Genomic DNA, 26,388 nt, shown 5'->3' on the forward strand with positions numbered 1-26,388 from the left:
CTTGTGTTGCAAATGTGTGTGGTTCGTTAGATGTTATCTAATGCTTCACCCAATCACCAACGCATCAATTTATACAATCCAACACAATCAGTACCCATGCCAGTAAATTCTGATTTAACACATCAATTGTACCAGTAAAACAAAATCATCAGAAAATCACAAGAGAGCAGTTTATAAAAATTATGATTTAACACAATCATTAGAGAATCACAAGCAATTTTCAAAATTCTGATTGTACCAGTAGAACAAATTCTGACCTGTTCACAATTTAACACTATCCGCCTAATAATTTTAAATTCTGATTTAACACAATCACAAGAGAGAAGTTTATAAAACCCACCCAAGCCAAAATCATCAGTTGTACCGGTAAAACAAAATGTACCAAACAAAACAACCCTAAATTCATGGAAACCAAATAAAATTATCCACAAGAGAGCAGTTTCGGGGTCAGCTCTCCGGTGATGTAGTCCAGTAGTCCCCATACATGAAAGGGGAGCATAATAGTGACATTTCTAAGCTTAGTCTCCTGCATTCAACAAAAGTCGAGTACTGAACACCGCTGAAAAAGAGAAAAAAAACCATTAATTCATGTATACCTATAGGAGTAAATAACAGCCAGCTATCTCACAGAACTTCAGATAATTGCTAATTCCATAAAAAAGATCTTCAGATAATTGCTGATCCATATTGCAGTTCCAGAACACTAAACCTAAAATCCCATATGCAAGTAACTGACAATTTAATCCACATGGTCACACTGCAACAGGGGAGGGGGTTACTTTTTGTTTCTGAATCGTATCAAAATTGTTCAACAGACACTAATTCTCTCAGGTGCTGTATCAACCTAAAGGTAAACGTCAGCAGGAACTCCCCACCACCCCCCCAAGAATTAACTTCCCATGTACCACACAGAAGAATTAAAAAAAAAAGTAAAAGGCACAAAGAATGTACAATTTGATTGCGTACCTGAGAAACAGTGGACTGATTGATACCAAAGAAAGTACATACATTGACCAGAGAATCGTTAGAGCTGAGACCCCTGAGAGCAACAACAACTTAATCTTCATGGCCATGGCGGTGCCATACACAAAAAGGTAGTGCGTGGTTTTGGTCATGAGGATGTCTCGCACAAGAGATTAGATGAATTGAAGGTTCTTCTCAGCATTTTTATAGTACCGACTCAAACTCCGACTTCTCAATCAGTATCGACAACTGACAGTGTCACTAAAAAACAATCAATCCCAGAATCTGCAATAAGAATGCAAAAAAGTTGGTATAAAATATTTCTAGTTAGAAGCAAAAGGTTTTATTGCTTAACTTTAATAGCAAAAATATCTAAATTTTCAATTTGTAAAGTTCTTTTTGGCTTTAATTTGATAACTGTTATCAAAAGTGTCAATTTAATGATCCCTAGTCAATGTTATGAACCCTGCATTTCATACTGCATACTGCTATCAACAGATACTTTCCCTATTTGTTATGAATCAACAACGCTTTATTAGTCCAATTCGCTACAGGGATGCTAATACAAGAAATACTGCATACTGCTATCACAGTGACATAGTTGCCTCGCAACTAATTGGGCATATATTTTTTCTGAATTCTATATCCCTAGGAAATAGCCTGATTTAACCAAGGCATTTGCAAGCATAAGCTAGAAAATACCCCAGCTTTTGCGAGTTCATACAAATTAGAACAGAATAATGAACAAAAAATACTAAAAATTCACAGAGAAAATAGATAGATATACCTTTCGAGTTGTAATATTGGTTCACAATGTCAACATCCTGCTCTTCAGGTTCTTTTTCTGAGTACTCAAATCCATCACCCTCCATATCCAGATCTTCCATCAAAAGATAAAACACGAAATTAACAACAACGATGCCAACAGTTTAAGAAAACATCAACGAAATAAAAAAAGGATGAATTCGCGGAGAAAACACATACTTGTACAACAAGTATGCAATATAATTTAAAGTGATTAAGGATGACAAAAAGTGTCAAACTTACAACTGGACAAACCCAAATCCTCGGGGAGAGTGAGGAAGGCAAGGTGTTATTGGCCGTCGCTGTCATTGGCCGCGTCACCTTTTTCATTTATCTTTCTTTTTTTTTTTCCATTTGAGAGTCGGGGAGAGGAAGGGAGGAAGGGAAGGTGTGGTTTACTGTAGGGTTTAACAGGTGGAATCGAGGAGCGAGGAGAAACGGGAGATGAGCGCTAGGGTTAACACTTCTGGGCACGGAGAGGAGAGGCGGGGAGCTAGGGTTCGCGTCGGGAGGCATAGAGAGGCAAAGAGAGGCAAAGAGGAAGCCAAGAAAAGAGTGGGCGTGGGGAAGTTAAAAATAAAAAGAAAATATGTGTCTGAATGCGTTGGGGAGCAGGTCATTAGGGAAAGGAGAGAAGAAAAGGCGAGTCGGTTTAGGGAAGGAAAGAAGAAAAGAAAAAAGTCGGAGCGGAAAAAACGCGTGCAAAAAGATACAATTTCTGTGTAGTTTTCTATGTGGCGAGTTAATGTATAACTAACTGTAGACTTATACACACATGGATACATAAAAAATATGTATAAAATCTCATATTCAACACAATAGTTTATAACTGTTAGATTTACTGGATGGGAGGTTGAGATCGCCTCTGGACAGATACACCATTCAGTCCTCTTTATATCAACGTGCTATTATAGGAGTTCTGATATACACCTTTCTGTATCTCTCAAATGCATGCTTCGCGTGACATTAATATCTCTCTCTCTCTCTCTCTCTCTCACCCCAATGCGTGCTTCACATGCATTGGTCTCTTACCCATCGACAGAAGAGGTGCTATATATGTTTTTTATATTATCTTCCATTGGTATGACTTAAAATTTCTTCTAAAAAAAATTGATTTTCATCTACCACTAAATATAAAGATTTAAATAATATATAACACAATTACATACATTATCGGTTCATACCATATGTGATTAAATTTAAACCATTATTTTGTAAGTTGTAGAGTCTAAATATTCAACAAATTTAACATTAGTTACAAATAAATAAGGTGTATTGATATTTAAATTGTGTTGATAATGTTGACAAATATTCAATGATTCTTAACTAAAATGTTATCCATTTTTTTTATAAAGTAAAAAAATAAAAATAAAAATAAAATGCTATCCATAATTTTGGTAGGTTGTATATATATTTAATATAATTTAAAACCATTGATTATATATCAATTAAGTCACTAACAATTTGTAAAAAATTATAAATAAGATGCTATAATATTTACAAATAACCTTATTTCAATAAGAAAACATATATATTTGAATTCAAAATGGAAAAAAGTAAATAATAAATTTAAAGTCTAAAATCGCAGGCTTCAATTAAAATGAATATCTATTACGTCTTTAGTTGAAATTTAATATTTTAGTGTCATTTCTCCAAAATTAATATGCCCGTATCGCTACCTACTAATCATCATTACAGTATTGTTTTGGTTTCATTCAGTTTGCATATGATTAATTTGTTTGCTTCAAAGAGAAAATAGAATGGATTGGAAACAGACAAAAAGTAACTAAATAGTATTTTAACACAGAATTAAATTATAATAAATCCCCACTTTTAGTCTTATTTGAAGTTTAATCTTTAAAGTGTCATCTCTAGAAATTAATTATCCCCTCATTGGGTATTAGATAATGAGTGATGAGCAAGAGATGATGAGAAATGGGAATCGAGACAATTAGTCAACGAAACACCACTTTTTTTATTATCAATAAAATAAGTCCCTCCATCCCTCCCTCCATTGCTCTTGCTATATATCCTTGTTAAAATTTATCAAATGCTACCAACTTGAAGACTGACCCTTGAAACCCCAGACCTTAGAAACCCTATAAATAGCTAGATAATTCCTCAACATGGAGAAAAAAGTGAAACCCAGAGCGATGAGACTGTTAAAACATGAAACTCCCTCCCTCCCTCTCTTTTGCTATCCTTGATAACATGCATTATTTTTTCTGTAATTTGAAAACCTCTACTCATTCATATATTTTTCTAGCTACCTGTTGAAGACTAATGATTTGTAAATTGAATTGAATTTTATACACAATTTATCTAAATTATGAAGAACATTTTATTCTAACAATCATCGGATTTGTTGTTGTTATTATCAAAACAATTTAATTAGTTATTTATCAATATGACATACTCTTTTCTCAACCTTTAATTAAATATTCGCTATATGTTATTTAAACCGTTATATTTTATATAGATGAAAACGTAGTATCGAATTTGTTTTTATAGGAAGAAATTTTGTGTCACCAATGCAAAATAATATAAAAATACAAACTATATATCCTAGTCGATTTCATATGTTGAAAGAAAACTACAAGAGACGTACCTCTCATCTGTTATGGGTGAGGACACATGCATCATCTGTACAGTTTGCGCTCCCTATTTAAATATGTGTTTGTCAATTAAGAAAAAAAAAAAGACTATAACTGTTAACATAAACGGCTACTTTCAAATTTATTTGTAACGGTTAGTTTTTTGGGAATAGTGTCTTGTAATTAGTAAACTAGGAAATAATGTTTGTAATTAAATAGAAGAGGGAATAGTCAACAGCTAGTTTTTTTTTTTATTTCTTTATAAATAGATACCCATGTAAAGCTATAAATAAGATTGAAATAATAAGTTATTTTCTTATTCTCTCTTCTCATCTTACAAAATAACATGGTATCAAAGCGAAAAATTCTGTGACCGAAAAAAAAAAAAAAAATTGCAACAAATTTCAGCAAAAGAAAATGGCTCAAGAAGAAGCAATAAAGTTCTCAAAGCTAACAAATACTTTGTTCAATGACAAAAATTAATTGTAAATAAGGAGATGAATTTTATGGATATTTATTTGAGTGTTTATGTTGCATGCACATGGTAACTTTTATATCGATTAATTAATTGTCACATGTTCATTACGACACTGCCGAAGACTTGGAATGAAAACATGATTTATTATTCAAAACATGTTTCATTAGTTGAAAGTTAGTTTGACCCATTTATTTAACCTAACCAAGATAATTGATAATGATCTTATAAATTTAGTGTCTAATAAAATATAGTTAATTAATTAGTCAAATCAAAAGAAATTGTTGCATATATATGATGTGTTGTAATTGTAAATAAGAAGATGAATTCTATATATCGATGTTTATTTGAATGTTTATGTTGCATGCACATGGTAACTTTTATGTGAATTAATTGCACAATTAGATAAACTAGTGAATGTTGCTTGCATGTACAATTCGATCGGTGTCATCAAGCTCCACGTGTTGAATTACAAATGGTAAACTCCAATAGAATTGGCAAATCACTACGAAATATCAACAAAACATGTTCACATAATATATAATCTTCACACAATATTTATGATTCATACATATATATATGTTGTTTACCCATTGCATGCACAACTAAGTAATTTTTATGCGGATTAATTGCAAAACAAGTGTATAATTTACCAAATATTTTTACAAAAAAAAAGTATCAAAAAATGAGATAATTTATATTGCAACTAATAATAGCTATAGTTTTATTTTGGAAAGCTACCTAAAGAGAAACAATTCTATTTTATACCTGCTTTTATGTTCATCTGTACAAATTGCTAGATCTAAAATCCTTCTAATTCATATACAAATCTTAAAACCTATGGCGGTCTCGTTTGACCGCGTGATTAATTGGCCGAGTGACAAAAATAGTGAATTTAGAATAATCGAATAATTTTATTCAAATCAAAATCAATTTGGATCTATTAAAGAATTTATGATACACTTTTAATATTCGTGCTAATATTTACTGAACGGTTCAGATTCAAACTTATATAAAAGATGAAGTTCTTTGGGTGAAATAAATTAGGCTTGGGTCTACAGAACAAAATGCATGGGGAACAAAATGGGCAAATATTTTAACAGACTAGTTTTCACTTCATGCAGGGCACCTACTATAGAACCAAAACTGAATAACATAAGGTTTTTGCGCTGCATGAAGCTAAAACATCTCTGTTAAAATCATTACCCAACAAAATGGGCACAATCAAAAGATGAAGTTCCAACCGCAATGGGCCCAATGAATTAATCATTCATTAATCATTCATTAATCATTGTAACGCCAAAAGTACTCTCCAGAACGAAGATATAACACAAGATATTTATAGGAGGAGGGTTAAAATGCACCCTCCCTTTGTGCTCCTAACGTGCACTTTTTTCTTATATTTTCATTTTTAAAGTTCAAATAGTTGATTCGAACCTTCCAACGTGTTCTTCATATTAAAATATGCATGTAGACCAAATTTTACATTTTTTTGGAAATTTTTTACTGTTTTTTTTAGAATTTTTGAAAATCATCACTTTGCTGAATTTTTTTTATTATTGTTTACTTTAATAAAAAAATCTTCAAAAATAGTAAAAAAATTTCAAAAAATGTAAAATTTGGTCTCCAAGCACATTTTAATATAAATAACACGTTGGAAGGTTCGAATCGACTATTTGAACTTTAAAAATGAAGATATGAAGAGAGGGTGCACGTTAAGAGCACAAAATAGAGGGTGCATTTTAACTCTCCTCTTTCTAGAATTAAGAAATCCAAATTATATCTGTATCCGTATCTGATAATATCCAATATGTATCCATATTCGATTAATATCCAATTCATATCCGTATCCGTATTCAAAAAAATAAAAATTGGGGTTATTGGTTTTATTGGTCCCTTCGATCTAAATCAGAGACATCCTGACTTTTAACTTATCTAAAAATTCACAAGATGCTTTAAATTAATGGCAATATTTAACGAACAGGCCGATCGAATTCAAACTCAAACGGGTGAGCTACCTTCAGAGGGATATAAATTCTTCGGAGACAGACCCCTTTTTAATGGAGCTCAGATCCAGCGAAGTAACTCAAAAATTGGGTTTTAAATCTGGACCGTCTGATTCAAATCCACAATAATCCATCTGAAGTGGATTGCATACATTCCACAAAATGATTTTGAATCACGAAGCAATCTCGAGCAAAGAATTTGAATCGGACAATTATCCAAAACCCAGAAATTGGGTTACTTTAGGAGATCCAGACCCTTTTTAATGAAGGGGTCCATATAGTAGTTGGGAAAAACCAGGTCCACAGAGACACAGACCATTCAAAGATGAGACATCTGTAACCCCAATCAAATAGGAATGAACTCTGCTCCTTTACTTAAGAAAAAAATGACTCTCCTATTCTTCAATCTAAACCGTTCAAAATTGATCAAACGGCTTCGATTACATCTGATTTGTTTTAATAAATTATATTGATATAAAAAAAATTAATTGAAGTTATTTAATTAATTTTAAACAGTTCAGATTGGAGAACAAGAGAGTCCTTTTCTCAAGAAAGGAGCAAATTGGCTTCCAATCAAATAAGTCGACCAAAGATTTTATTGACCAAAAGAAGAAAGCAAAGCACTAGTGGAAAAACATGAATCAGGATCGGCCTATCTGGATCGGTTATATGAAACAACCGATACTAATACCTATCTGGATCGGTTTTCTGAACAAAACCGATCCTAAAAACTAGTTAGATCGGGTTTTTTAGTCAACCGATCCTAATTTGTGAACTATCAGGATCAGTTGTTCTAAACAACCGATCCTAATAGTTATACTATTAGCATCGGTTTTTTATAACAACTGATCCTGATACAATTTTTTTTTTCAAAATCGGTTCTGCAAAAAAAAAAAAAAAAAAAAAAATCAGGGTCGGTTTTTTATAAAAAACCGATCCTGATACTATTAGGATCGGTTTTTTATAAAAAACCAACCCTGATTTTTTTTTTTTTTTTTTTTTTTTGCAGAACCAATTTTGAAAAAAAAAATTGTATCAGGATCGGTTTTTAGCAATAAAACCGATCCTGATAGTATCTGGATCGGTTTGTAGCAATAAAACCGATCCAGATAGTTTTTTTCTTTTATTTGGAAAATCTTTTCATATGGTTATGTTTAAATAAATATAAAAAATTACATATTAGAAATATAAGTTAATTATTTAATAGAAATTTTATTTAATTTTCAAATTCTACTTAAATAATATTAAGATCCAACGTAAACTATTTACGGCCGTGCGTTGTTTCTATATTGTTTTGCTTTGATGAAGTAGTAAATGAATCCCGAATTGTATCAAATTTTATAATGGTGAAATTAATATGACATTCTTTCATTTTAACGGTTCCGATCGACCAAATGCTAATGTTCGTATTCGTTCCTTCACAACCCCACACAACAAGGGTTCAAGTCCTATGTATATTATTATATGGCACAAGTCATTGATGCATCATGCATGATTGTATAAAAAAATTCAATAGTCAAAATGACTTCAAAATGACTTCAAAATGAAATATCAATGTCAAATAATTAATTATATTATCACATAAATTTTAATAATATAAATTACATTAATTTTCATCAAAATTACATTAATGAAATATCAATGTCAAATAGTACCTATCTGCTGTTTAATATTATTTAAGTAGAATTTGAAAATTAAATTAAATTTCTATTAAATAATTAACTTATATTTCTAATATGTAATTTTTTATATTTATTTAAACATAACCATATGAAAAGATTTTCCAAATAAAAGAAAAAAACTATTTGGATCGGTTTTATTGCTAAAAACCGATCCAGATACTATCAGGATCGGTTTTTAGCAATAAAACCGATCCTGATACAATTTTTTTTTCAAAATTGGTTCTGCAAAAAAAAAAAAAAAAAAAATCAGGGTCGGTTTTTTATAAAAAACCGATCCTGATACTATTAGGATCGGTTTTTTATAAAAAACCGACCCTGATTTTTTTTTTTTTTTTTTTTTTGTTTTTTTTGCAGAACCAATTTTGAAAAAAAAATTGTATCAGGATCGGTTTTTTATAATAAAAAACCGATCCTGATACTATTTTTTTTCAAAAAAATTAGTATCAGGATCGGGTTTTTTATAAAAACCGATCCTGATACTATTAGGATCGGTTCTTTATAAACAACCGATCCTAATGATAACTTCCTATATAACCAGCTTAGCTAGGGTTCTTCTTATTTTCATTTCGCGCCTCTCATTTTCAATTTAGCATCTCTGTCTCTGTCTCCGTATCTCCCTCTCAAATCCTCAGTACGCTGTCTCTCTCTCTCTGTCTCCGTCTCTCCCTCTCCTCCGTGTCTCTCTCTCTCTTTCTCTCCGTCTCTTCCTCTCAAATCCGAGCCTCTCGCACCTCCGGCTCAATTGTGCCAGTTTTTAATTTTTTTTATTGTTTCAAAAATTAATTAATGGTGTTTGTATATTATTTTACAGTTTTGAGGACATCTCTCTCAAGTTACTTAATCATCCGGCCGATCAACTATCATGGTATTAGCTTTATCTAATTTTCTCATTATTATACTTTTAAAACACATTTTTTTGTATTTTTTATTGGAAAATGTTTTTCCATCTAATTGTTACCTTTGTTTTTGTTTTTATGGTCTTTTTTAATCTCAAGTGATGTGATTGCAAAAGAGGTAATTATTGATTTTTTTATTGTTGTGCTTTACATTAATTGCATAAATGTGTATATTGTATAAATGTGTGTTAATTGAAGAAATAGCCCAATTAGTCAATTGTATGTTTGTTAATTAATTTTTTTTTGGATTTAAATTTCTTGTTATAACATGTAATGCTTCACAAAACTTTTTATGAAGTACATGAATTTTTTGTAATAGTTTAAGATGTGTATGATAATTAATTTAGAATGTGTATATGATATTTAATTGATAATTGCTTCTTACTGTGCAACAAAAAAAAATTTAGGATGCTGGCCAGCAAAATATATATGGAAGCTGGTCAAATAAATAAAAATATTTTTTTTAGCTTCAATAAAATATCAGGATCGGTTATTTTAAACAACCGATCCAGATTACTACTATTAGGATCGGTTGTTTAAAAGAACCGATCCTAATTCTAAAAAAAAAAAAAAACTTTTAGGATCGGTTTTTAAATAAAAACCGATCCTAAAAGTTTTTTTTTTTATCAGATCATAATTAAAAAAAAAAAAAAAAAAAAAAAAAAAAAAAAAAAAAAAAAAACTTTTAAGGTCGGTTTTTAAATAAAAACCGATCCTAAAAGTTTTTTTTTTTTTTTTTGGAATTATGATCTGAAATACAATCAAGATCGGTTTTAATATAAAACCGATCTTGATAGTACGTATCAGGATCGGTTGTTATGTAATTTAAAAAAAAAATTCGAAAATACTATCAAGATCGGTTCTTATATAAAAACCGATCTTGATAGTACGTATCGGGATCGGTTCTTAGTCAAAAACCGATCTAGATAACAACTATTAAGATCGGTTTATTAAAAAACCGATCCTAATAGTTTCTATTTGGATCGGTTCTTATATAAAAACCGATCTTGATAGTACGTATCGGGATCGGTTCTTAGTCAAAAACCGATCTAGATAACAACTATTAAGATCGGTTTATTAAAAAACCGATCCTAATAGTTTCTATTTGGATCGGTTCTTGAAAAATATAAAACCGATCCTGATAGTATCAGTATCGCCTTCATCAGGATCGGTTGGATTCCGATACTGATATGTGTATATAACCGATCCTGATTCCTGTTTTTCCACTAGTGAAGCCATCATCAAGTCATCATTCATTAATGCATCAGTCGTTGTAACACCTAAGTGACTGATACTTACCTCAGAAAATTAATTGCCTAGACACAAAATTAATGGTGCATTTTAACTCTTCTCTAATTGTATAAAAAGTGAAGAATGTTGCAAACATGAATAATAACGTTTACTCTCAAAACATGGTTACATTAATGCACAAAAAAGGAAAAAAAAATTATTAGCCAAAATTTAAATATGTATTGTGTACTGGAGAATATTTTTACTCAAAGAAAAACAATAAATTATACTTAATAGGAAAATAATGAAATTGCTTGAATAGTTCAAGTGTTCAAATCGAGCCGAGCCGAAGTTGATGTGTTCAAATTAAACAAGGTAGGCCGAGGTTGATTAAAAACCCATTAATTAACAATTATTAAGGAGATGTCATTATTGTTTTTTTTTTAAGCTTATCAATGCCATATTCCCATATTATGTTATAAAAGAATGACAGTGAAGTTAGAAATCGTTATACTGGTCTAAGTTTTAACTGTTTATTTTATTATTTGTGATACAAATATAATGAAAAATCTATCAAATAGACTTATCAAGATTTTTTAATTGATTTTTTTCTGATATTTTAGTTTAAATATTTAGAAAATAAGTAAAATTTGGAATATAATTAATCAAGTTATGTTTCATCAACTTTTTTCATAAAAAATAAATATCAGTTTATTTGTTGAAAAGTTTTAAATCTTTTCCACAATAAATCACAGCCAATATTATTTATAGAGTAGAACTGGGGTGTTCTTAAGCTCACTAAGGTGTTTGGTGAGCTTAACTCCAAAACCTATTAGATTAGTTTCAAACAATAAATCTAAACTATTGAAACCAATTTACTTCACAAGTGATGAATTTACATGTAAAGTTTTTAGAATTTCGAATTAATTTTATATAAAGTCAAGTGGTCAAAAAGTGCTAAAAAAATGAATGCACTAAAATTAATTTATAAACCCTCTATATTTGACCGCTTGACTTTATACTAAAATAATTTGAACACTTAAAATCTTTGTATGTAAATTCATCACTTTGTGAAGTAAATGGATTTCAACGGCTTAGATTTGTCGTTTGAAACCGATATAATAGATTTTAGAGTTAAGTTCACCAAACACTTTGGTGAACTTAAGAACACTCTAGTTTTACTCTTATTTATATAGAGTAAGGCTACGGTGCTATGGGTTGAATAGAGGGCTACGGTGCTATGGCTCAATATTCGAGTTTTCAAAATCATAACGGTCGATCCGAACCGTTCATCTTGTTCTCCATATTAATATATATGTGTTTGAAGACCAAATTTTATATTTTTTGGAAATTTTTTACTATTTTTTTAGATAGGTAGAAAATCACTTGATTTAAAAAATTCTGCACCATTCAGATATTTGATTTTCTACCTATCTAAAAAAATAGTAAAAAATTTCCAAAAATGGTAAAATTTGGTCTCCAAACACATATTAATATGAAGAACAAGATGAACGGTTCGGATCAACCGTTAGGATTTTCAAAACTCAAATATTAAGCCGTAGCACCGTAGTCCTCTATACAACTAGGGGTGCAAACGGATCGGATACGGATCGGATAATGATAAAACCATATCCGTTTCCGTATTTTTTTCGGATACAGATACGGATCGAATATTAATCGGATACGGATACGGATTGGATATTAAACGGATACAGATCAAATATTTTTTTGTTACGAATACAAATATGGATATAATTCGGATTCTTAATTCAAAATACATATGTTATGCCATTACAAAATATATATAGCCATAATTAAAATTCATTAATTCACCGATCATATCCAATTAACTAAAATTCACCAACATAACTATAATTCGAATCAAAATATACCAACACAAAAGATATTCTCTCTAAACATATATAATTCTAAGGAGCTAAATATACTGGTCAACGTAAAAGGACCTAAATAACTCCAAGCCAGAATATACTGGTTAAGTAATTTTTTTAATTTTACTAAATTTTAGTTTGATTAATAAATTGATGCTTGTAAAACATAAATATAATTGGCAATGTATTTTAAATAAAAAGACTGGTTTGATTAAAACATAACTTCAAGCCGAAACTAGGCATTCAGTACACGAATATACGTTAATTTAAAAATTATGGATACGGATATTATCCATATTCATATCCGTATCCGCTTTTAAAAATTGAAATCATATCTGTATCCGTATCCGCAAATTATCCGTACCCGAATATCCGTATCCGAATATCCGTATGCACAAAAAATTGGATGCGGATCCGAATCCGAACGAATAATAACCGATCCGTTTGCACCCCTATATACAACCCATGCCACCGTACCCTTAATACAAATCTTTTATATTAAATGTTCTCATCTGTTTTTTGGTTCCAATCAGACCCATCATTATTGCTACCGCTACTCGTACCAAAAAAATCATTATTGGTACGTACCAACGGTACTTGTACAAAAAATGAAATAAGCAGCAATTTCAACGTGCATTGATATCAGAGCAATGGAATCTTTATTAATAAGTGTGGTTGCGGCGACCAATGCATTTTACATTTTACATTTATCTTATTGACATTAATTTTGTCAGGTTCCTCCATTTTAAATAAAAAAAATCATATAATATATAATAAGCCACTCAATTAATATGATATATATGTTTCAACCGTGACTGCGTTAATAACGGATCCGTATCCTCCCAGGTACCTGACTCAACACAATTGAGATTCAGGATGATAAAGGGGCCGATTTTTTTAAAAATACCCATTTAATAAATAAATTAAATTAAAATGCCCAGGTTTTCGCCAGATTTATAAAAATACCCCCCCGCGGATTTTATCCGCGCTCCGGATTAATAAATCCCCCCCGCGGATTTTATCCGCGCTCCGGATTAATAAATCCCCCCCGCGGATTTTATCCGCGCCCCAGATTAAAAAATCCCCCCCGCGGAGTATTTAAATATTTCTAAAATTAGAGGGTCCACGTTAAATAAGAAAAGTGATAATTATTTAAATATTGTACTTTGATCTCTACTAATTATTTAAATATTTCTAAAATTAGAGGGTCCATTTCTAAAATTAGAGGTTGTACTATGGACCCCCATTAATTATTTATTCATACAAAAAAATATTTATCACGATAAACGTATACGAGGTGATTATTCAAGTATTTTTTACATAGGTATAAATACTCTAGTGTATAGGTATAAATACTTGTAATACTTGATATTAATACTTTCATATGTCAGTCAGTGTCATATATAAAAATACTTTTAAGTATAGGTGTAAATACTTGCATGATGAAGTATAAATACTTGTCTGATAACGAGTCCGAAAGTATGTCATCATGAATCTCATTTGAAATAAAAAATTATGTAGAAGATGTTCGTGGTTTTAGATTTGTAAAAATTTCTTATATATTGCTAGAATTGTCGACGAGATTGAATGAAGAAAAAAATTCACCTCTAAAAACGTGTATGGTCCTCCATGTAATTTGAGATTTGGTTGGAGATAATTATTTATGTAAAAATAATTCATCATACATGTATCTCTCCTCTTTATTAAGGAGATTAATGTCTAGATCCTGCAAGGGTCTTGATTTACTGTTTTTTTTTCAAATGATGCTCAACCGTTGAATTTCCAGATCGCACATAAATAAAATTTTCAAAGTATGCATTGGTCGCACCACATATGATCCCAGTGCCCGTAGACCGCGCCTCTGAACCACGCACGGCACTTGCGGACCAAGCCAGTGCACAGCGCATCCTTTTTCTTTTTTTCTGCTGAAGGCGGGATTCGAACCCAGTTGGGTTTTGTTGGTGCCAAAATTCTCACCACTACACTAGAGTTCACATGTGTTATCTTGTAGATAAATATAATATTTAACTATTTTTCTCTACAAATTTGATTTAAATTATCTCTCCTCCTTATTAAGGAGCTTAATGTTTTCTACTACATAATTTGCTCCCGTTGCTATGCACGGGCATGATTACTAGTAAATACTTATGTTCTTAGATATAAATACTTCTGTACATTGAGATTAATACTTTAGAAAAAAAAAATCAGTGTTGGAACTTTTGTGGTTTCTAAAATAGTTATGAAAGTTAAGTGCGAACATAAATAGAAGAATAAAAGTGGGGGGACAATTATCATAATCCTAATATATATTGTAACTAATAATAGATATAGTTTTATTTTGGAAAGCGACTCACACAATTGTATTTTATACCCGCTTTTATGTTCATCTGTACAAATTTCTAGATCTAAAATCATTCTAAATCATATACAAATCTTAAAGCCTAGGGTGGTCGCGTTTGATCGAGTGATTGGCCGAGTAACGGAAATAGTGAATTTAGATTGGAATCATTTTATTCAAACCAAAATCAATTTGGATCCATTAAAGAATTTATGATACACTTTTAATATTCGTGCTAATATTTAAGAATAATTATTTCAATCCCCACACTCAGTACCCGCATTGTACCCCTATCTCTTAAACATATTTTAACTTCCCATAAACTAACTTAACTAACTAGTTTAATTAAATTTATTCACAACACTGTGATCTTTCAAGTTTAATTAAATTCATGGGTATAAATACTTGGAAGATAATAAATTAATACTTGCAAATTGAGATATTAATATTTGCATGTCTAACTTGATATAACTATATAGAGGGACCACTCAAACTACATGGGAGAAGAATTATACACGTTTTTAGAGGTGAGATTTTTTTTTCAATATCTTTTACATTTCTCATGTTCTATGATGAATTTTGCGAATCTAAAACTATGAATGTATTCTACGCAATTTTATCTTTCAAATGAGGTCCATAATGACGTACTTTCGGATTTATCGTCACACAAGTATTTATACCTCATTGTGCAAGTATTTATACCTATACTTGTAAGTATTTTATCCCTAATCGTGGATCCCGCATCATCGCATCACATTTCCCTAATCGTTCCTGCGTCAACTTTTCTCTAACAAAAATAGTTGACCACATAGGTATAAATACTTCCGTGCATAGGTATAAATACTTATAATACTTGATATTAATACTTTTAAATGTCAGCAGTGTCATATGTGCAAAATACTAGGTATAAATACTTAAATGACGAGGTATAAATACTTGTGTGATAACGAGTTCGAAATTATGTTATTATGGATCTCATTTGAAAGATAAAATTGCGTAGAAGACGTTCGTGGTTATAGATTCGCAAAATTCTTTATAGATCATGAGAAATGTGGATGAGATTAAACAAATAAAATTGGGGGGTAATGGGGGGGATGAGAGTGCGGGTACTCATATCACGTCCCAATATTTAATGAACGGTTCAGATTCAAATTTAAAAGATGTTCTTTGGGTTCTACAGATCAAAATGAGGAACAAAATGGGCCCAATCAAAAGATGAAGTTCCAAACGCAATGGACCCAATGAATTAATCATTCATTAACCATTTTAACGCCAAAAGTACTCTTCAGAACGAAGGTATATAACACAGGATATTTTAGACATACCAACATTTTACAAGTAGAATTAATAAAATTTGGAGAACTGTTGTACAAAATTTAATATATATAGCATGGAAAACTTCATGTAGGAAACCAACCCGTTACTCGAAATATTACATCCATATACAATTACAATCATTCAACATTCAACAAATTAATATTCAAGAAAAACATCCATATTTTAATATTTTATAATCATTCCGAATTCAACATTCAACAAATTAATATTCAAGAAAAACATCACGTAGAAAATCAATCCGAATTTTTTTACCCGAAATTTTACATCCATATATTATAATCATTCAACATTCAACTAATATTCAAGAAAAGCTTCACGTAGAAAATCAATCCAAATTTTTTGCATTCGGATTGTCGGATACGAATATGAATACAGATACATAATATGTGGATACTGATTCGGATTCAATTTTAGTCTGAAAAATGGATATGAATTCGGATAATTATTCGTATTCTTTTCTTAATTCAATTTACTGTTCTGTATATAGTATAGGCATTAACATGATATTATCTAAATAAGAGACGCAAATTATTAAGAATTTTTGGGATTCAAACGGGTCTAATTTGATTTTATTTTAAATTTAGATATTAGTTTCAATTATTATTTAATTCCAGGTCGTGCGATATTAATTCTTAATTTAATTTTTAGAATTACATATGTCTAGACAAAATGATTTTTTCTTGGTATATATTGATTAAAATATTGTCATGTTGGGATGAATTTTAGTTAAATAGATATATGTTTTGAAACTACATAACAAGTTAATTATATATATTTTTAGAATTAAAAATCCGAATTATATCCGTATCCATATTCGGATCTAATAATATCCAACATGTATCTGTATCCAATTAATATCCGATTCATATCCGTATTCGATTAATATCCGATCTGTATCTGTATTCTAAAAAAAAAAAATACGGATATCCTGGTTTTATTGGGCCCTTCGATCTAAATCAAAGACATTAATTCCTGACCTTTAACTTATCTAAAAATTGACAAGATGCTTTAAATCAATGGCAATATTTAATGAACAGGCCGAATTCAAAGTCAAACGGGTGAGCTACCTTCAGAGTGATATAAATTCTTCTGAGCCAGACCCGTTTTTAATGAAGGGGTCGACATAGTAGTTGGGAGAAATCAGGTCCACAGACCATTAAAAAAAGATGAGATAACTATGGCCCCACATAGTAGTTGGGCTGATACCATTGCCACGACTCATCAAGTCGAATAACGACAATTGGAGTATTCAGATGCATGCGTTGCTCAATGCACAAAATGCATGGGAAGTAGTCGAAGTTGGCTATTAAGAGTTAGCTGCAACGGCCAACAGATGGCAAAAAATTAAACCGAGCCCAGCAAGAATTAAACCTAGATCACCAACTGTTCACAAAGAAAACATTTGGTGATGACATATTCACCAACGGTTCATTAAGCAAAACAGTCGGTGTTGACATATTCAGTTCGTGAATACATCCTTCACCAACGATCTAATACAAAATAAACTTTTTTAGTGAATAAAAATTTAATCAACGGTTCATTATAGAAGGAACGGAAAATGAATTCTTTGTGAATTCTAATACAAAATACATCATTAACCATCGGTTTTATGTAATGAACTGTTGGTGAAGGATGTATTCATGACAAACAGTTACTAACCGTTTGTGATAGATATACCTTTACTACGTGGCAATTAGCAATGGATAATGAACTGTTATCTATGGCAAATTTAAACGTCTTCGATGTGTTGATATGTTGTTGTTATCCCGAGTAAAAAAATTGAAAAGTTCCCTTCATCTTCAGTTAAACCCTGGGAAAATCAAGGGAATCAAGGAAAAGAAACGAGAAAGGGTTTTGTGCTGCTGTGGGTTGAACTCCAGTGATCGATAACGAGGAGGCTGTGCGATCTGCAGCGTTGTAGGGCTCGCAGTTCTATCACCATATACAAGTGTGGGGATAGTGGTGGCAGCGCCTGGCCAACAAAGAATGCGACGGCACTGGTTTTGTGAATTCATGGAGAAAACATTGAAGAACTTCGGATGAGTGAGCTTTTGTAATACTTTTGTACCAGTCATATTTCTTTTTCTAATTAAACACCAAAAATTAATAATTATTATTAGTTAAGTTTATAAGCAGACCAAACTCTGTTCAAAGGCTTGCAATTAAGAGCCAATTGATGCAAAGTTGCTGTAATTGAAGCTTTATTGAAAATAAATACATGGGAAATAACTTTAAACTTAATTTGAAAACTGCATGAAATAAAACATCGTTTTATTATCCTCTCCCACCACTGGTCTTCTTTATTATAACAGAAATTCATGGATAGAGTTCAATAACAGCATCAGTACCCACCCTAGCAGGATATATCTTGTAATCAGAATATCCTGATGCCAGTATGATATCATGCCATTCCTTCTTGTAACGTTCCTTCGACCCAAAGCAACACATCATGTCAATGTCGAACAAAAGACTAGTCTCCACTTCTTTTGGGTCATCACTCTCTAAATCTATGATGATGTCCACCACAATGACCTTCCCAGCATTATGTTTTCTGGATTCAATTGCTTCTTTGCATCGCTTTAGTATCCGAACACAGTCCTCGTCGCTCCAGTCATGAAGAATATTCTGAGAAACATGTTGGAAAAAGGTAATTAATTAATTAATTCAATTTGTATATATAATAGAGTGTCTTCTGCATAAACAAGAACATCAAATTTTCATGGTTAATTTATCAAAATTAAACAATTATTATAAGAAATATTAATAATAATGGTGAATTTAGCTCGAGCATGAGGTTGAATATGCAGAGACCTTGATAAAAATTGCATCAGCGGGAGGTATCTTTTCAAACATATCTCCCCCAACCACATCAAAGGAGTCATTTTTTGATACCTCTGCAACTACATGTGGAAGGTCAAATACAATGCATCTCAATCCGGGAAAGGCTTCGGAAATAATTTTCACTGCAGCTCCGGTGCCCCCACCGACGTCTACCAGACTATGTAAGCCATCAAATATATGTGGGTAGATCGCAAATAAGCCTCTCATTAACGGCTTGGTCTGGCTTGTCATTGCCTCGTTGAAAAAGTTACCTAGTTTGGACATTTCAAATTTCCAATGTAATTATTAATTAATTAGGTAGCAAATTCACAAATATATACAGTCATAGAGAGAGAAAGAGAGAAAGAGAGAAAGAGAGTGATCCTCATATATAGTATTTAGTATTACCAATGCCGGGTTCTTCCTTCGATAACTCCCACAACTGTTTCCCGCCAAATGTTTTCTCAAACAGGGTGCATGTACCAGTATCTGTTAACACTTCGCTGAGACGTTCCCAACTTTGGAGGAAGTCTACCTGTGTTAACATATGCACGTAGATGCCCATGTTGGAGCCCTCAACGAGAAGGAGCTCTGAGATGGGGGTGAGCAGGTAGCCTGCTTCGGATTGCGCAAAGATTCCTTGGTGAACAAGAAGTGCCATGATGCGGCCAAGCATTGAGTCCTTCTCTGGTGGGATCGGTATGGAACGAGCGAGTTCATGCAAAGGCATGGGTTGGCCGTACACTTTAATGCGCCCGGAGATAGGTTCACAATACACTTGAGAGCGAAACTACTGATGTAAGCTAGGCATGAGTTTCTTATTATCGTCATCTCCATTTGTATATATGTGCTATATACTGAATATATGGAGAAGCCAAGGTACCAGTTATCTGTTTATATAAGCGACTCGGTGAAATATTTGCCAACCTGTAACATATAATTAATTAATTATGAATTATTAAATGATAAGCACTATCATTGACAGACTGTCGGCTGGGCTAGCTTTTGAATAAATTTGACCATAGAAGGAAAAATCGGTAAGAATCTGTTGAATCGAATAAGAAATGAATAAAAATTAAGGAAGTGAATCAGAATCTGCTGATTCTCTTCCCAACTAAATCTCTCAAACAAACTCGCACTACAATTATCTTTGAAGGACCAATCAAACTACCTCGGAGACCATAAACATTTTTAGAGGTGAGTATTTTTCTCTGTTGAATGTCATTCATATTTGAACGATGTGTGAGTAATTTTGCGAATCTAAAACAACGAACATCTTCTACGCAATTTTCTCTTTTAAATGAGATCGATGATAATATAATTTCAAGCTCTTCATCACAAAAATATATATACCTTAACGTACAAGTATTTATACATATACTTACAAGTATAGTTTACATATGACAATTACTGACGTCTGAAAGTATTAATATCAAGTATTGCAAATATTTATACCTATGTGGTCAACTATTTAAGTTAGAGGAAGGTTAACGCAGTGATGATCGGTTAAGGTTGATACGTTGATACAGGGTCCCCACTACTGCAATAGAGGAAGGTTGACGCGAGTACGATTGGAAGACTGAAAAGGGATAATCATAACAAGTTACACATTAAAGTATTACTATCTTAGTTTCAAGTATTAATATCTTATCATCCAAATACTTATATCTTAGTTTTAGAGGTACTAAATATTTCCGAGGCGCTGATAATTCCGAAATTTTCTTTTATAAAATGGTAGAGACAAAAATTGGTAGTTTCGATCTAAATAAAAGTTTTAACTAATTAATGTCTCGTTAATCAATAATCAATTATAACATTTTAAAACCGGACCACTTCTCAAACTTGCAGTTTTTTTCAATATAACCATGGAAATTATTCAAAATTAATTTTTTTTGCATCAACGTTAATTTTCTTGAATCCAAATATTTTTTGAATCAATTTTTTTTCCCAAAATTAAAATTAGTTTTAATTTTTTTTATTCAATTATTAATATATATGCATCTATACAATGTAAATTAACACTACACATACTGTAAAACATACATATGCAAACTATAGAACTTTAATACTGTAAAATTATCAAATGTAAACTGTAGAATCTCAATATTGTAAAATTCTCAAATGTAAACTGTAGAACCTCAATACTCTAAAATTCTCAAATGTAAAAAATCTGTTAGCACATGTAGTTTTTACCCGATAAAGTCTGCAGTTCTGTAGTAGTGATTATTGCTGCGTGCCTTTGATAAATAAATCGTTACAATGGTGGATAAACTAAACATTTCTGGTCACACTAAACACATCCCTAAGAAGACACATCCCCTCATGTATGCCAAAGGACATCCATTCCTGGTCAAACTAAACATTTCCTCAAGGGCCCTACTTCCAGAGTGGAGGCAGTAATATAATAAGAGCGTTGAGAAACAAAGACATTAATTTATACATACTAGTTAAGTGCCGGCCACGCGTTGCCGTGGAAATTAAAAAGATGTTTGATTATAGGTGCTTTGTTAATTACTTCACATATGTGCTGTTTTTTTAACAAAGGATGTGTACTTTATAAATTTAGAAAATTTTAAAAGAAAATGCAATAAATTGGGTAAATTTGGTGAGTTTTTGATATCTAGAAGGGTAAATATGATATTACAAATTTAGAGGGGAAAATATGTATCCTTTTCTTTTACTTGTTTTGGTGATACGTAATTATATACCCTTTTCTTTTACTTTCTTCTATACTTATTTTATCAAGTTAAACTTGTAGAACTTTGAATAATCTTGGTTAAACTTTGTCTATAAAACTGTAGTCAAATACTAACCACAGGTAAGTGTATTTGATAATAATCTTGTCAATAACAGCTAAATCTAAGTATTGAAAGGACAAAATCAACCAAGCGTCAATCCATAATAAGTAGAAGAAAAAGACAGATTCTCACTGTGATTGGATAAAAACCCAAATAAATGTTAGACCCAACTAATTTTATCAAATAATTAATAACCATAGGTAAGTGTATCCGATAATAATCTTGATTCTGAATAAAGAACGCCAGCAGTAAAATAAAATGCATGAAGCAAACATTATCTTATATTTCTTCCTGTGCATGTTTGAGGTAGCAGCATGAGCCAAAAGGGTATTATGGACAACAATATATGGCACAGTAGCTGAGTTCCCTGTTTTACAAAATAAGCGGAAGAAACCGGGGCTTGAAGCCCCACATAGCCTTGTGTTGCAAATGTGTGTGGTTCGTTAGATGTTATCTAATGCTTCACCCAATCACCAACGCATCAATTTATACAATCCAACACAATCAGTACCCATGCCAGTAAATTCTGATTTAACACATCAATTGTACCAGTAAAACAAAATCATCAGAAAATCACAAGAGAGCAGTTTATAAAAATTATGATTTAACACAATCATTAGAGAATCACAAGCAATTTTCAAAATTCTGATTGTACCAGTAGAACAAATTCTGACCTGTTCACAATTTAACACTATCCGCCTAATAATTTTAAATTCTGATTTAACACAATCACAAGAGAGAAGTTTATAAAACCCACCCAAGCCAAAATCATCAGTTGTACCGGTAAAACAAAATGTACCAAACAAAACAACCCTAAATTCATGGAAACCAAATAAAATTATCCACAAGAGAGCAGTTTCGGGGTCAGCTCTCCGGTGATGTAGTCCAGTAGTCCCCATACATGAAAGGGGAGCATAATAGTGACATTTCTAAGCTTAGTCTCCTGCATTCAACAAAAGTCGAGTACTGAACACCGCTGAAAAAGAGAAAAAAAACCATTAATTCATGTATACCTATAGGAGTAAATAACAGCCAGCTATCTCACAGAACTTCAGATAATTGCTAATTCCATAAAAAAGATCTTCAGATAATTGCTGATCCATATTGCAGTTCCAGAACACTAAACCTAAAATCCCATATGCAAGTAACTGACAATTTAATCCACATGGTCACACTGCAACAGGGGAGGGGGTTACTTTTTGTTTCTGAATCGTATCAAAATTGTTCAACAGACACTAATTCTCTCAGGTGCTGTATCAACCTAAAGGTAAACGTCAGCAGGAACTCCCCACCACCCCCCCAAGAATTAACTTCCCATGTACCACACAGAAGAATTAAAAAAAAAAGTAAAAGGCACAAAGAATGTACAATTTGATTGCGTACCTGAGAAACAGTGGACTGATTGATACCAAAGAAAGTACATACATTGACCAGAGAATCGTTAGAGCTGAGACCCCTGAGAGCAACAACAACTTAATCTTCATGGCCATGGCGGTGCCATACACAAAAAGGTAGTGCGTGGTTTTGGTCATGAGGATGTCTCGCACAAGAGATTAGATGAATTGAAGGTTCTTCTCAGCATTTTTATAGTACCGACTCAAACTCCGACTTCTCAATCAGTATCGACAACTGACAGTGTCACTAAAAAACAATCAATCCCAGAATCTGCAATAAGAATGCAAAAAAGTTGGTATAAAATATTTCTAGTTAGAAGCAAAAGGTTTTATTGCTTAACTTTAATAGCAAAAATATCTAAATTTTCAATTTGTAAAGTTCTTTTTGGCTTTAATTTGATAACTGTTATCAAAAGTGTCAATTTAATGATCCCTAGTCAATGTTATGAACCCTGCATTTCATACTGCATACTGCTATCAACAGATACTTTCCCTATTTGTTATGAATCAACAACGCTTTATTAGTCCAATTCGCTACAGGGATGCTAATACAAGAAATACTGCATACTGCTATCACAGTGACATAGTTGCCTCGCAACTAATTGGGCATATATTTTTTCTGAATTCTATATCCCTAGGAAATAGCCTGATTTAACCAAGGCATTTGCAAGCATAAGCTAGAAAATACCCCAGCTTTTGCGAGTTCATACAAATTAGAACAGAATAATGAACAAAAAATACTAAAAATTCACAGAGAAAATAGATAGATATACCTTTCGAGTTGTAATATTGGTTCACAATGTCAACATCCTGCTCTTCAGGTTCTTTTTCTGAGTACTCAAATCCATCACCCTCCATATCCAGATCTTCCATCAAAAGATAAAACACGAAATTAACAACAACGATGCCAACAGTTTAAGAAAACATCAACGAAATAAAAAAAGTATGAATTCGCGGAGAAAACACATACTTGTACAACAAGTATGCAATATAATTTAAAGTGATTAAGGATGACAAAAAGTGTCAAACTTACAACTGGACAAACCCAAATCCTCGGGGAGAGTGAGGAAGGCAAGGTGTTATTGGCCGTCGCTGTCATTGGCCGCGTCACCTTTTTCATTTATCTTTCTTTTTCTTTTTCCATTTGAGAGTCGGGGAGAGGAAGGGAGGAAGGGAAGGTGTGGTTTACTGTAGGGTTTAACAGGTGGAATCGAGGAGCGAGGAGAAACGGGAGATGAGCGCTAGGGTTAACACTTCTGGGCACGGAGAGGAGAGGCGGGGAGCTAGGGTTCGCGTCGGGAGGCATAGAGAGGCAAAGAGAGGCAAAGAGGAAGCCAAGAAAAGAGTGGGCGTGGGGAAGTTAAAAATAAAAAGAAAATATGTGTCTGAATGCGTTGGGGAGCAGGTCATTAGGGAAAGGAGAGAAGAAAAGGCGAGTCGGTTTAGGGAAGGAAAGAAGAAAAGAAAAAAGTCGGAGCGGAAAAAACGCGTGCAAAAAGATACAATTTCTGTGTAGTTTTCTATGTGGCGAGTTAATGTATAACTAACTGTAGACTTATACACACATGGATACATAAAAAATATGTATAAAATCTCATATTCAACACAATAGTTTATAACTGTTAGATTTACTGGATGGGAGGTTGAGATCGCCTCTGGACAGATACACCATTCAGTCCTCTTTATATCAACGTGCTATTATAGGAGTTCTGATATACACCTTTCTGTATCTCTCAAATGCATGCTTCGCGTGACATTAATATCTCTCTCTCTCTCTCTCACCCCAATGCGTGCTTCACATGCATTGGTCTCTTACCCATCGACAGAAGAGGTGCTATATATGTTTTTTATATTATCTTCCATTGGTATGACTTAAAATTTCTTCTAAAAAAAATTGATTTTCATCTACCACTAAATATAAAGATTTAAATAATATATAACACAATTACATACATTATCGGTTCATACCATATGTGATTAAATTTAAACCATTATTTTGTAAGTTGTAGAGTCTAAATATTCAACAAATTTAACATTAGTTACAAATAAATAAGGTGTATTGATATTTAAATTGTGTTGATAATGTTGACAAATATTCAATGATTCTTAACTAAAATGTTATCCATTTTTTTTATAAAGTAAAAAAATAAAAATAAAAATAAAATGCTATCCATAATTTTGGTAGGTTGTATATATATTTAATATAATTTAAAACCATTGATTATATATCAATTAAGTCACTAACAATTTGTAAAAAATTATAAATAAGATGCTATAATATTTACAAATAACCTTATTTCAATAAGAAAACATATATATTTGAATTCAAAATGGAAAAAAGTAAATAATAAATTTAAAGTCTAAAATCGCAGGCTTCAATTAAAATGAATATCTATTACGTCTTTAGTTGAAATTTAATATTTTAGTGTCATTTCTCCAAAATTAATATGCCCGTATCGCTACCTACTAATCATCATTACAGTATTGTTTTGGTTTCATTCAGTTTGCATATGATTAATTTGTTTGCTTCAAAGAGAAAATAGAATGGATTGGAAACAGACAAAAAGTAACTAAATAGTATTTTAACACAGAATTAAATTATAATAAATCCCCACTTTTAGTCTTATTTGAAGTTTAATCTTTAAAGTGTCATCTCTAGAAATTAATTATCCCCTCATTGGGTATTAGATAATGAGTGATGAGCAAGAGATGATGAGAAATGGGAATCGAGACAATTAGTCAACGAAACACCACTTTTTTTATTATCAATAAAATAAGTCCCTCCATCCCTCCCTCCATTGCTCTTGCTATATATCCTTGTTAAAATTTATCAAATGCTACCAACTTGAAGACTGACCCTTGAAACCCCAGACCTTAGAAACCCTATAAATAGCTAGATAATTCCTCAACATGGAGAAAAAAGTGAAACCCAGAGCGATGAGACTGTTAAAACATGAAACTCCCTCCCTCCCTCTCTTTTGCTATCCTTGATAACATGCATTATTTTTTCTGTAATTTGAAAACCTCTACTCATTCATATATTTTTCTAGCTACCTGTTGAAGACTAATGATTTGTAAATTGAATTGAATTTTATACACAATTTATCTAAATTATGAAGAACATTTTATTCTAACAATCATCGGATTTGTTGTTGTTATTA

General features: G+C 31.9%; 1 protein-coding gene and 2 long non-coding RNA genes across 3 annotated transcripts; all 3 read right to left on the reverse strand.

Moving 5' to 3' along the window:
* On the reverse strand, nucleotides 1-2,376 carry LOC144545902 (uncharacterized). Its single transcript, XR_013508623.1, has 4 exons — nucleotides 2,011-2,376; nucleotides 1,751-1,843; nucleotides 967-1,248; nucleotides 1-559 (listed from the first exon to the last, which is right to left on the reverse strand). It is a non-coding gene; the product is annotated as an uncharacterized LOC144545902 (long non-coding RNA).
* A 16,005-nt stretch (nucleotides 2,377-18,381) lies between these two features.
* LOC144545901 (trans-resveratrol di-O-methyltransferase-like) lies at nucleotides 18,382-19,793 on the reverse strand. The gene is made up of 3 exons (XM_078294470.1): nucleotides 19,444-19,793; nucleotides 19,027-19,307; nucleotides 18,382-18,840 (listed from the first exon to the last, which is right to left on the reverse strand). Exons 1-3 carry the CDS (start codon nucleotides 19,763-19,765, stop codon nucleotides 18,532-18,534), a joined length of 912 nt encoding a protein of 303 aa, XP_078150596.1. The 5' UTR covers nucleotides 19,766-19,793; the 3' UTR covers nucleotides 18,382-18,531.
* A 2,457-nt stretch (nucleotides 19,794-22,250) lies between these two features.
* On the reverse strand, nucleotides 22,251-24,626 carry LOC144545906 (uncharacterized). The gene is made up of 4 exons (XR_013508626.1): nucleotides 24,261-24,626; nucleotides 24,001-24,093; nucleotides 23,217-23,498; nucleotides 22,251-22,809 (listed from the first exon to the last, which is right to left on the reverse strand). It is a non-coding gene; the product is annotated as an uncharacterized LOC144545906 (long non-coding RNA).
* Between the last annotated feature and the right edge of the window lie 1,762 nt (nucleotides 24,627-26,388).

This window comes from Carex rostrata, chromosome 28, assembly GCF_964058835.1.
Source record: "Carex rostrata chromosome 28, lpCarRost1.2, whole genome shotgun sequence".
In the NCBI taxonomy this organism is placed as follows: domain Eukaryota; kingdom Viridiplantae; phylum Streptophyta; class Magnoliopsida; order Poales; family Cyperaceae; genus Carex; species Carex rostrata.